General features: G+C 40.3%; 1 protein-coding gene across 5 annotated transcripts in view; it reads right to left on the bottom strand.

Annotated features, from left to right (window-relative positions):
- Positions 1–10,701, bottom strand: part of Diaph2 (diaphanous related formin 2) — a 773,854-nt gene extending 763,153 nt beyond the window's left edge. For 2 of the 5 annotated variants that reach the window (XM_050126860.1, XM_050126858.1), the window contains exon 1: positions 10,335–10,701. In XM_050126860.1, the coding sequence (XP_049982817.1) occupies positions 10,335–10,466 (132 nt within the window). In that variant the 5' untranslated portion in view covers positions 10,467–10,701. The remainder of the gene's footprint in view (positions 1–10,334) is intronic. The other 3 variants (XM_050126857.1, XM_050126859.1, XM_050126856.1) reach the window with 2 other exon arrangements.
- Positions 10,702–10,911: the final 210 nt, after the last annotated feature.

Here is a 10,911-nt window from a genome sequence, read left to right as displayed (position 1 = left end):
TTTTTTCAGACCCAGGCCAGCTGGCCTTGGTGAGTTCCCGATGGAACATCCCCATTGACTCAGTGTGTGGGTGCACCCCTCGCGGTCCTGAGTTCCTTGCTCGTGCTCGCTCTCCTTCTGCTCCTGATTTGGACCTTGAGATTTCAGTCCGGTGCTCCAATGTGGGTCTCTGTCTCTGTCTCCTTTCATCGCCGGATGAAGGTTAATATTCACATTATTTAAAGCTAAATTTATCTAAGGAAAGTTTGGAGCCATATATATTAATTACACATGCATTAGATTAAAATTTTAATTATGTTTGAGGTAATTGACGATACTTGATTGTGGTTTGAACACTGGACGATACCAAGGGTTGTATTAATATTTTAAAGATGTGACAGTGTCATAGTGATTTTTTTTATTAACAAGTCTTCAATTTATTCAAAGCAATTCAATTTCAAAACTTAAGTTACAGCAGTCAGAAAAAAAAGTCAGAACACATAATCAGTACTGCCTGTTCTTGTGTTTAACACTGCGGTGGCTTTATTCAAAATACAGCTGCACAAAAGCATAGTGACTGTTTTTAAGAATTCAGTAATCTATAGAGATGCACAGTGAAGTCTGTAGGAGTAGAATGACATGATATTCAGAGCGTGAACTAAAATCTCTGGCAAGGGAAACACAAAGACACATAAAGTAAATTTAGAAATTCTAGAGGTCTAACCACTCTACCTGGACAATAGATAAACGGTAGGTCATCATATTATATTCTTTTTTTGTTTTAAAATATTTCAACTTAGTTTTACTTTTCTCTGGATAAAGAGACCAACAAATTAGTGGTAAATGAAAAATTCCTCAAAATGTTGAATGGACATTTATCAAAACATGTGGCTATCTATAGGCAACTATCACAGCACAACAAATAGATTTTAAAAAAAAAAAGATTATGAGCTAAGAGAGTAGCTCAGATGGTACAGTGTTTGTCTAACAAGCATGAAGTCATAGGCTTAATTCCTAATGTCTCATAATTTGAGCATTAGTGGAACATGCCAGTAATCCCAGCATTCAGGAGGCAGAAACAGGAGGATAAGAAGTTCAGAGTTACCCTCAACTACATCGACAGTCTGTGTATATAATACTCTGTCTCAAAAATAAAGGACTGTATTCAAATCCTCCTGTCCCTTAGGCAAGCATCAAAATTACCAGTGAATGAGTCAATGGCCATTTGTAAGTAATTTCTTCCTAATACTGTGTTTGAGTTGTATATAGGTTGTCTGATACAATTAGAAGCTTCTCACTTATGAGAAGCACCACTTTATAGATACCAAACAATAAAAATAGGAGGCTAATTTACTCATGATTTTGAAAGCAATGGAACACCCTCTTCCCAGAATAATTCAGTAAAATCTTCCTTAAACCAAGGACAGCACAAATGGTGATGAGTTAAAAATTGTGTTTTCTATATTACTTCACAAAAAGGGCACCAATATCTTCTTCCCCAGGCCACTTCACACGAAGCAAGTATCTAGATTTGTTTAAGGTTCTGTTTAAAACTATAGTCAAAGTATATCACTTGATAATAAATCAGATTCAGTCTGATCAGGTCATAAATTTCAACTTGGAGAGAACACATTTCTTTCTATTTCTATTTCTGAGGTTCACAATAAACAACCATCTGAAAATTTGTATCAACCTTTACGTGCATCAATTGTGAGCTGTGTTCCACAATGGGTCTCGTCCATATGAAACCCATTAGGTTGAAAGATTACAGCAATGTTTTTATGTCACTTAACCATCATCTTAGCTTTTTCTGTCTTCAGAAAAAAAAAGAATGTAACACAGACTCTAAATCTGACAGAAGGAACTTAAAATGAGAAAAATCTGGGTCTTTGATAATAACTATTTCAATGCTAAGGCTACACGGTAATATATTAATCAGGTGGGCTGATTCATATAAATTAGTATATATTATTATATACTATTTTCAGAGCGTGCTGGTATTTACAGTATTGGATAAGATCGGGTTAGAAATGAGTAAGATTTCACTTAAATGACATGTTGCTACTGGCAAAGTTCTTAGTACTTACAGTGAAATCTAAGGAGGTTTATAATTATAAATTGTTCAAAAAGGAACAAAAGAAGTGAGAGACTGAATAGCTTCTACTTTTAAGAGTCCCTGAAGCATGACTCAGTGCTATAGATAACTTCCACAATAGCGGCGACAGCTTTTAAACTTACCTCTAAGTCAATCCCCATAACACCTGACTCAGTTTCCTTATTTGTACAAGATCACTAAGCTCCTTGACAAGCCAGAATGTCATACGTACTTACTGAATTTTTTTAAGAAAAATTTTAAATGCCTGAAGTTGATCAATTCAAAGAAAACATGTTCTTTAAAAATTTAGAGTGTGGGGCTGGAGAGATGGCTCAGTGGTTAAGAGCATTGCCTGCTCTTCCAAAGGTCCTGAGTTCAATTCCCAGCAACCACGTGGTGGCTCACACCCATCTGTAAAGAGGTTCGGCGCCCTCTTCTGGCCTTCAGGCATACACGCAGACAGAATATTGTATACATAATAAATAAATAAATATTTAAAAAAAATTTAGAGTGTGGGCTGGAGAGATGGTTCAGTGGTTGGAAGCACTTATTGCTCTTACAATGACCTAAATTAGTTTCCCAGCACTCACATAGTGGTTTCAAAACCCTAAGAACCTCCAGTTCCAGGGGACTTGATAGCTTCTTCTGACCTATGCACACACCAGGCACATACATGGTTCACATACATACGTGTAAGCAAAAACATTCATACACATAATATAAAATAATCTAAATTTAAAATTTAAAAAACTTGAGTGAACAAGTTAAGCTCACATTTACAATCATTCAGAAGAAAGGATAATTAGTAAAAGGACAGAATATATAATGCTTCAAAACCAAAGGGAATTAGAGAGGAAAACAAGGACTCAATCAACAAACATCTGATTTTGGAACTTTATACAATAAAATATTAGGGATTTCAAACTGCAAAACTGACATGAAATTCAACAAGCATAAACAATATTTTTTTTCTAAAACTGGGGATTGAGCCCCGGTCCTCATGATTGCCAGGAAAGTACTCTAACATGGAGCTACACCCCAATTCCATAATCACATTTGATTCAGGTGATATAAGAAGCTAACAGTAATAACATTATAGAATTTCATAAATGTGTTCTTAATATTTACTGTATTTTATCTAAGCCCCTTTGTCTGCAAATCAGACAGACAAGGTGGCATGTTTTTGTAGTTCCAGCTACTGAAAGGACAGTGTGACAAAAGGATCACCTGGGATCAGGAGTTAAAAAAATGGCCTGGATAACAGAAATGCAGGATCATGTCTCAAAAATTAAACTAGTATTTGGGGCAGGAAAGTACATCTCTGACTAGCAGATATTAATTAAAGACCTGAAATTTCTGGTATTAATACTCATCAAAGATCACATGCAAATAAAATAGAGGAAGGAGACTGAAACCCAGAATTTTTCACTCTACAGTCCATATTGTTTTTAGATTAATCTGAAGACTCCTAGTAATAACAGCAAACTGTTACTTGGTGCTTGGTAATGTCAGTACAATCTCTCTGCATGGGCATTCTGGCTCTGACATCAGAAGAATCTAAACAAACAAGGGGAGGAGGGAGTTTCTCATGACCCTGAAGAGGCTGTGTGAACTTCTAACTCAGAAAAGACAGAGGAATCAGGCATGTAGGCTCTGGTCATAATCCATGCATTTGGGATATGGAGGGAGACAGGATCTGATATTGGCCAGCCTCAGGAGCTACATAGTGAACTCAAGACCAGACAAGGAACTAAAGCAAATCCAAAGAGAAACAGGAGAATGAACAGGAAAGTTCATTTGATAATATACACATGTACATACTAAAAAAAAAAAAAAAAAAAAAACTATGACACAAAATTGGGGGCTGGGACGTCGTTACTTGGTTGATAAGAGTGCTTACTTAGCACATATGAAGCCCTTAGTTGAGTCCTCGGCAACACATAAACCAGATACAGCAAGAAGCACGTAATCTCAGCATTTAAAGTAGAAGCAGAAAGATAAAAAGTTCAAAATCACCTTGAATAACACAGGCAGTTCAAGGCCAGCATGGAATAAATCCCATCTTTAAAAATAAACTATCACCTTTATTTTTATTTTTTGTTTTTGTTTGGTTTGTTGTTAAATCTCTTTTCAACAATGTAAGTCCCAAATATGTGACCTATAGAGACAAAAAGGCCACAGCTAATAATCATTGGCTGGTTTACAAGAATAAACATAAAAAAAAGGAGCCATGTCAGAAGCACTTTGAAATCTCTCTAAAGCAAGATCAGTCTATAACACTGAAACTCATGACAGCTAAGTGTTCAGAAGAAGGAAGAGCCTTCTTCCTCAGTAAGATAAAATAGCCAGTGAAGGTTTAAAGGAAGAGAGCACCAAGCTGGGCTATGAAATCACTGCGATTCATTAAAGACAAACAAGAAAGATGCTTCCAACTTGGTGAGACTACCCAGGGTGGTTTCAAGAAGAAGAGAAAATGGGAATTACAGGGATAAAGAAATGCGGATGCAGGGCAAACATGAGAATCTACTGGAACCCAGGACTCTAAATGGCAAACTCCACCATGCTACTCTGCTTCTCCTGACTGCCCTGCCTCCCGCCATCCTAGCCTCCCTTTCTAGTAAATTCTCTTCAGGTATAAATTTCTTTCTGAAAGACATGTCTAATCAGGGAACTCTCATTTTAATCTTTCCAACAACTTACTCTGACTTTCAGAAAGAAAGGTGAAATTCCAACATGAGACACAAAGATATACTGTGACCTAGAGCCCAGCCTTTTGTGGTCAGACTTACTAATATAACTTCTTTTTGTGTCTGCCGTATTTTTGTTTCAGCCACTCGTATCTAGTTTGAACATTCTTTATTAGCATATTTCTACATCTATCTAACTTTGTATATTTTGCCATTTTTTATGTAGAATGCCTTCTCCACCCCAATCCCTCACCTCCCACCCCAACCCCTTTCATTTAAAGCCCTAGTCATAACTTGGTGCACATGTCTTCTACTATAAGCCTTTCTCTTTTTTAACCTTTTATTTATTTTTGCAGCTTTGACATCATGCATTTTGATCCCATTTATCTCCCCATCCCTTCAGATCTGCCCTCTGCCCTTGTAACCTTCCCCTCCAAAAAGTAAAATGAAATAAAATAAAATTTAAGAGAAAAGGAAAAAAAAGAAAAATATCATCATGGAAGCTGTAGTGTGGCCCAGTGAGTCACACAGTATACCCTTTAGTCCACATATCGTAACTTGCAAGAGTTCATTGCAATGAGTCATGGGTCTGGTTCGACGCCTCTGGCTTCTGCTACACTTAGGATACTGAGCCCTCACTGGAACTCCTCTTGTTGCCCTGGGCTGTGGAGATCCGGCAGTTCTGAATCTGCAGGTCCAGTCCCTTCACATGCTCCAGGAGATTATAGATGGGGTGGATGTTGGGGTGCACCAACTCATAGCCCTTCTTCTGGGCCTGGGTGGCTGCAAGGTTCATCAGCTCACCAGCTCTCCAGCTCTCCCCCAACCTCATCACCATGGCTGAACTCCTCAGCACTACCTCAGCTGCAGCACTCACAAAAGTGGGCCCTGTACCTTAATACATAAATACATAAAGATACAGTTTTTAAAATCCAGTTTCGCTGGGCAGTGGTGGGACATGCCTTTAATTCCAGCACTTGGGAGACAGAAGCAGGTGAATCTCTGAATTAAGAGACTAGTTTGGTCTACAGAACAAGATCCAGGAAAGCCAAGGCTACACAGAAAAACCATGTCTATAAAAAACATGGAAAAACAAAATCCAATTTGACTAAAATGCTCCTTTGTGACATTCTTATAACACTCACATATAGTTACCTCCTGTCTCTGCTTCACTGGATTAGGAGTAAATTTTAAAAACAAGGTCATACTCTATAGCCCAGGCAGTACTCAAATGTGAGATGTTCCTACTTCAAGAATGCTGGAAATACAGGTATGCACCATTATCCCTGGCCTGACTATGAGCACTTTCATTTCACCAACCTTGGAAGTTATGGTTAGTACTTGGTAAACAAATTATGTACATAAACCATTAAATTCAGAAATTATTATTTAAAATCAAAATGTAATTCATCAACTGTAAAAAAAATAGCCAAATGCTCAGTTACATAGTAACCAGAATATTAGTGTGCTATTATAAAGAGTTTCTAGGGGCTGGAGAGATGGCTCAGAGGTTGAGAGCATTGTCTGCTCTTCCAAAGGTCCTGAGTTCAATTCCCAGCAACCACATGGTGGCTCACAACCATCTGTAATGGGATCTGGTGCCCTCTTCTGACCTGCAGGCATACACACAGACAGAATATTGTACACATAATGAATAAATAATTTAAAAAAAAAAAAGAGTTTCTAGTTAACAGCTAAACATCCCAATTCTGGCTTCAATCTACCTCCCCTGCTTATCAGAACAAGGTATTAATTTCACTACCAAAAAAGCAATAGCTTCAGAAACGATAGAGGAAGAAAATCAAAATGCAAAAGTTTCAAATAATGTCAAGCTACTCTATATCTACCATCTTATGATAGAAGATGGAGGTATTAGATACATGTTAAAAATGTCCCCCTTACTCTCGCTCGTGTGTGTGTGTGTGTGTGTGTGTGTGTGTGTGTGTTTGCATGTGTATGCATATCTTTGTAGAAGCCAGAGGTCAATGTTCGGGGTCATTCATCAGAAGGTACTTCCCTTTTTGAGACAGTCTCTTTCAAATGAATCTGGGACCCCTTTAGTTAGGCTATGCTGGCTGGCCTGTAATCTCCAGGGACTGGCCTGTCTCTTTCTACCCTCTGGGATAACAAATGTTTGCCACCAGACCAGGCCATATACCAGATTGCTGAGCATCAAACTCAGCTCCTCATGTTTGCATGCCAGCACGTTACCAATTGAACTATCTGTATAACTCCAACATTGCATTCTCTTATAGTTGAGAGAATTGCTTTAAATATGTGAGATGCAGGACAGAGCTTCTCCCTTACACTTCTCTAGGGTACTTTCTCTCCTTTTCAGTTTAACAAAATACATGCCATGGTTGATATCAAACTACTAATCAATCTAAGAGCCATACTCTTTAATAGCATGTTACAATGTTGGCCTAACCAGAAAGTTATATAAAATCCAAAACTCTAATACTAATATAATATTTAAACTGCATTGGATTATTGAAAGAACTGACTCCCCAAATAGAAAGATGGATGGATGGATGGATGTGTGGGTGGATGGATGGATGGATGGGTGGGTGGGTGGATAGATAGAGGACTCATTAGAAGGATACATATCTGAAAAAAATGAAATAAATTCTGTTAAGATTTGACTCAAATAACCTTAAACAGAAGTCATTACAGTTCTGAATGACCAATGTGAAAAAGGTCTCACTGTTAGCCATCAATAAGCTGAGAATATGAATAACTGTCACTTTGCCTACAAAAACATACCCTATATTCTCATTTTTTCCAGATCCACAAGCAACTAAATGAATGCAATTGCATCAGAAGTCTAATAGTTTAAAAAGCCATTAGACTACAGTGATCCAGTTAATTTTTATTATGTATACAATATTCTGTCTGTATGCCTGAAGGCCAGAAGAGGGCGCCAGACCTCTTTACAGATGGTTGTGAGCCACCATGTGGTTGCTGGGAATTGAACTCAAGACCTTTGGAAGAGCAGGCAATGCTCTTAACCACTGAGCTATCTCTCCAGCCCCTCCAGTTAATTATTTAACATGGCAGAAACTTCTGTCATGGCTGAACAGTGCATAGATATTGTGACCTAAACTTTTTATCCCAGCAGGATTTCCTTGTATGGCTCTTCATTGTACCCAGTGTTTTCTCTTCTCCCTTCATCAGACTCCTCAATTCTCCCACCGTCATCTCCTTTGCTGTCTTTTGAACTGCAATGGTTCTTTTTCTTTCTACAAGTCACAGATGGTTGTAAAAAACTTAATAAAAGGTATGAAACTCAGAAAAATAAACATTTCCAATTTTTGTCATATAATTTGAAAAGTTTTGAACCCCTAAAAGCACAATAACCCAGATAAATAATTTCTATTGCCATATGGCTGTTTTATAATCACACAGAACTCCTTTACACATACTCATAATTGAGAATTATAGTCTACATAATATATAGCATTAATGTTTTAAAATTTAGCCTAAAGTCTTATACTTTCAAAACTTTAAGTTAAGAATCTCAGGTGAACTCTTCCCTAAAAAGTTTACCAAATCATATTGCTTGGTAAAACTGTTTGTCTTAAAATATGCCATAGTGTCTTCCTGTTTTTATTAGTGTGAAACGTTGGTTTATAGAAATCATGTAAAGCTCAAAAATATACTTGATGGGGAAAAAGAAAATTCATGTCAGTATTATGCTCTGGGTTCCAATACTTGATCTACTGCATCAAGCTATGTTCACTATGGAGCAGTGAAGTTGGCTGGGAACTGAAAGTGATGCTATCTCATAATCATCTAGCTACCTTGTCAAATCAAGGAAAACATGAAAGAGGAAATAGGACAAACAGCCAAAGCGTGGGAAGAATATTACCAAGGTGTTCTTACTAATTGAGATAAATGTTTTTCCTTTAGCGTCCTCCAAATTGGAAGATCCTTACTAGATGAATAAAACTACTTATGAAAACTATCCTTTAACTTTTCTTTTTAATTAAACTTTTTACTGCTGACCAGTTTGTACTGGGACAGGTATGGGGGAGATAGAAGTAAGATCATTCTTTTACCACAAAATTTCAAAGCCACATCATTAAAACTTTGACTACTTGGATGGGTTGGGCGTGGTAGCTCATACTCATAGCAAGTTCCAGAATAGCAAGGACTATATAGAAAGACCCTGTCTCAAAAAGAAAAACAAAACAAAAACAAGTTAGATTCATTCAACTCTAGAAATACACTCAGAACTGTTTTCTCGAACTCATTATTGTGCAGACACTCATTATGACTGTGTTAGTACAGAGAGTCAAAAAGGCTGTGACTCCATTTCCTTATTTGTAAACGTGGGGGTAATGGAACACGTTAAGCAAGTGATTTCTAGATCTGTCTCGGGTTTGTATGGAATTGATGAGATTTTAAATTTACAATATTAATCTAGCACAAGTCCTTTCCCACATAATGGATATGTCCTAATGTCTGACCCCTGTTTTCCTGTATTGACAGTCTGTAATAGGAAAGCAAATAGGAGCCAAAAGAGAAGTGCAAGTCCAGACCAAATGGCCAGAAGCCACAGGAAATGGTTTGAGTTGCATGTCACTGTCTCACCCTCTCTTCTATTATAATCAAGTTGTTGCTTACAGCTGGAATATAGACATGCATCATGTGGTTTGTGCTTGGGATGTGGACTGGGAATCTTCTGTTTCAAAAGGCTCATGAGAGGCTGAAAAGTTTATTTGCTGAATCTGTGCTGGAAACCCCTTTCTCCACATTCCACTGAAATGAGAAAGTTTACAAAAAAGAGGAACCCTTTTAACTGATGAGCTGAAGAAACCCCAGTATTTCTCAAGCCAATACGAGGCCCTGTAGATCTCATGGCTTTTAGCAGGAAATGAACTACAGCTACTGGTCCACACTGTCAGGACTGTCAGACACATACAGGGCTTTTGAGCATTCTCAACCAAGTGGAAACACTGTGTCGGAATAGTCGGGGGTGGAGGACCTCGCCTAGTCTCCAACTCCCAAGCTCCCCTCAAGCCACAAGGTTCCAAGGAAATGTTTCTTGGGCGAGCACATGGTGGGGGGAACGCACGCAGGCAGGCGCCTCTTCCTTGGATTTCTGGCAAAGTCGAAGGACCGGGAACCTATGTTGTGCTTCTCGATTTAAGTCGCTACGAGTGGGCTCCGATGTGTTCGAAACGGAGAGGAAGGAGGTTTCCCTTGCCCTGGACCCCAAGTGTTAAGAGGCCAAACAGCAACTGACAAGAGGTGGGAGGGAAATGGAATCCCGCAAAGAAGGTTCGCGCCCACAAGTTACACAAACAGCCCTACCCAGTACTCTAGGACACGACGAGGGGTGTCCCCAAGTCGGGGTGGGGCCTTTCTCCTTCGCAAACTGACACGAGAGAGGGCCGGGTTAAGAGGAGAAAGGGTGCTCTTCCGCCCCCAAGCCGTCTCCGTTCCCCGAGTTGCGCGGCGAGACCACGGTTGCAGCTGGGAGGGGGGCCCGGGTCCCCCGCGTGTTCCACAGCAGGACGATTCGGGGCTCTCGGGTCCCCGAGACCGGCTGGGGTTGCGGGAGCACTTACCAATTTGGGTTTGTTTTTCGTTTCCTCTTCGTTGGCGGCCCGGTTCCCCGCGCTCCGCTTGTTGCTCCGGCCCACGCCGGGTTCCTCGCCGCCGCCTCCAGCTCCCGACGCCGCCGCCCCGAACTGCTCCATCTTTCTCTGGCCCTGTCACCTGCCGCCCTGGAACCCCACGTCTCCTCAAGGGCAAAAGCCCCTCGGAGCGCTCCGGATGTCCCGCGTCCACAGAAAGAGAGGGTTGCCCGCCAAGAGCCGCTCCCAGGCCCCCGTGTCTCCCCAATCCCAGGCTACCCCGACGCAACCACTCCAGAGCTAGCACTCAGAGCTGGGGCAAGCCCTGCCCCTAAGCAGCTGCAATCACCACGGTCGCCTCCGCCCTCAGGGCGGTGTTTGGGGTGGAGGAAAAGTAGGTGCCTATCTCTTTAAGACGGCCTCAACACACGTGATTCATCAAAGTGCCCGCTGTCGGTTGCCCGGGCGGGCGCCTCAGAAAGCCTCTTCCGACTCCTGGTGCTGAGCCGGCCAGGCTACTGAGCATGCCCGGAGCGGCGACTGGAGCCTAACAGAGGACATTCTGCTG

Source organism: Alexandromys fortis, unplaced genomic scaffold, assembly GCF_014885135.2.
Source record: "Alexandromys fortis isolate MF-2015 unplaced genomic scaffold, M_Fortis_MF-2015_v1.1 scaffold_180, whole genome shotgun sequence".
NCBI lineage: Eukaryota > Metazoa > Chordata > Mammalia > Rodentia > Cricetidae > Alexandromys > Alexandromys fortis.
This window is presented reverse-complemented; position numbering and strand designations above follow the sequence as displayed.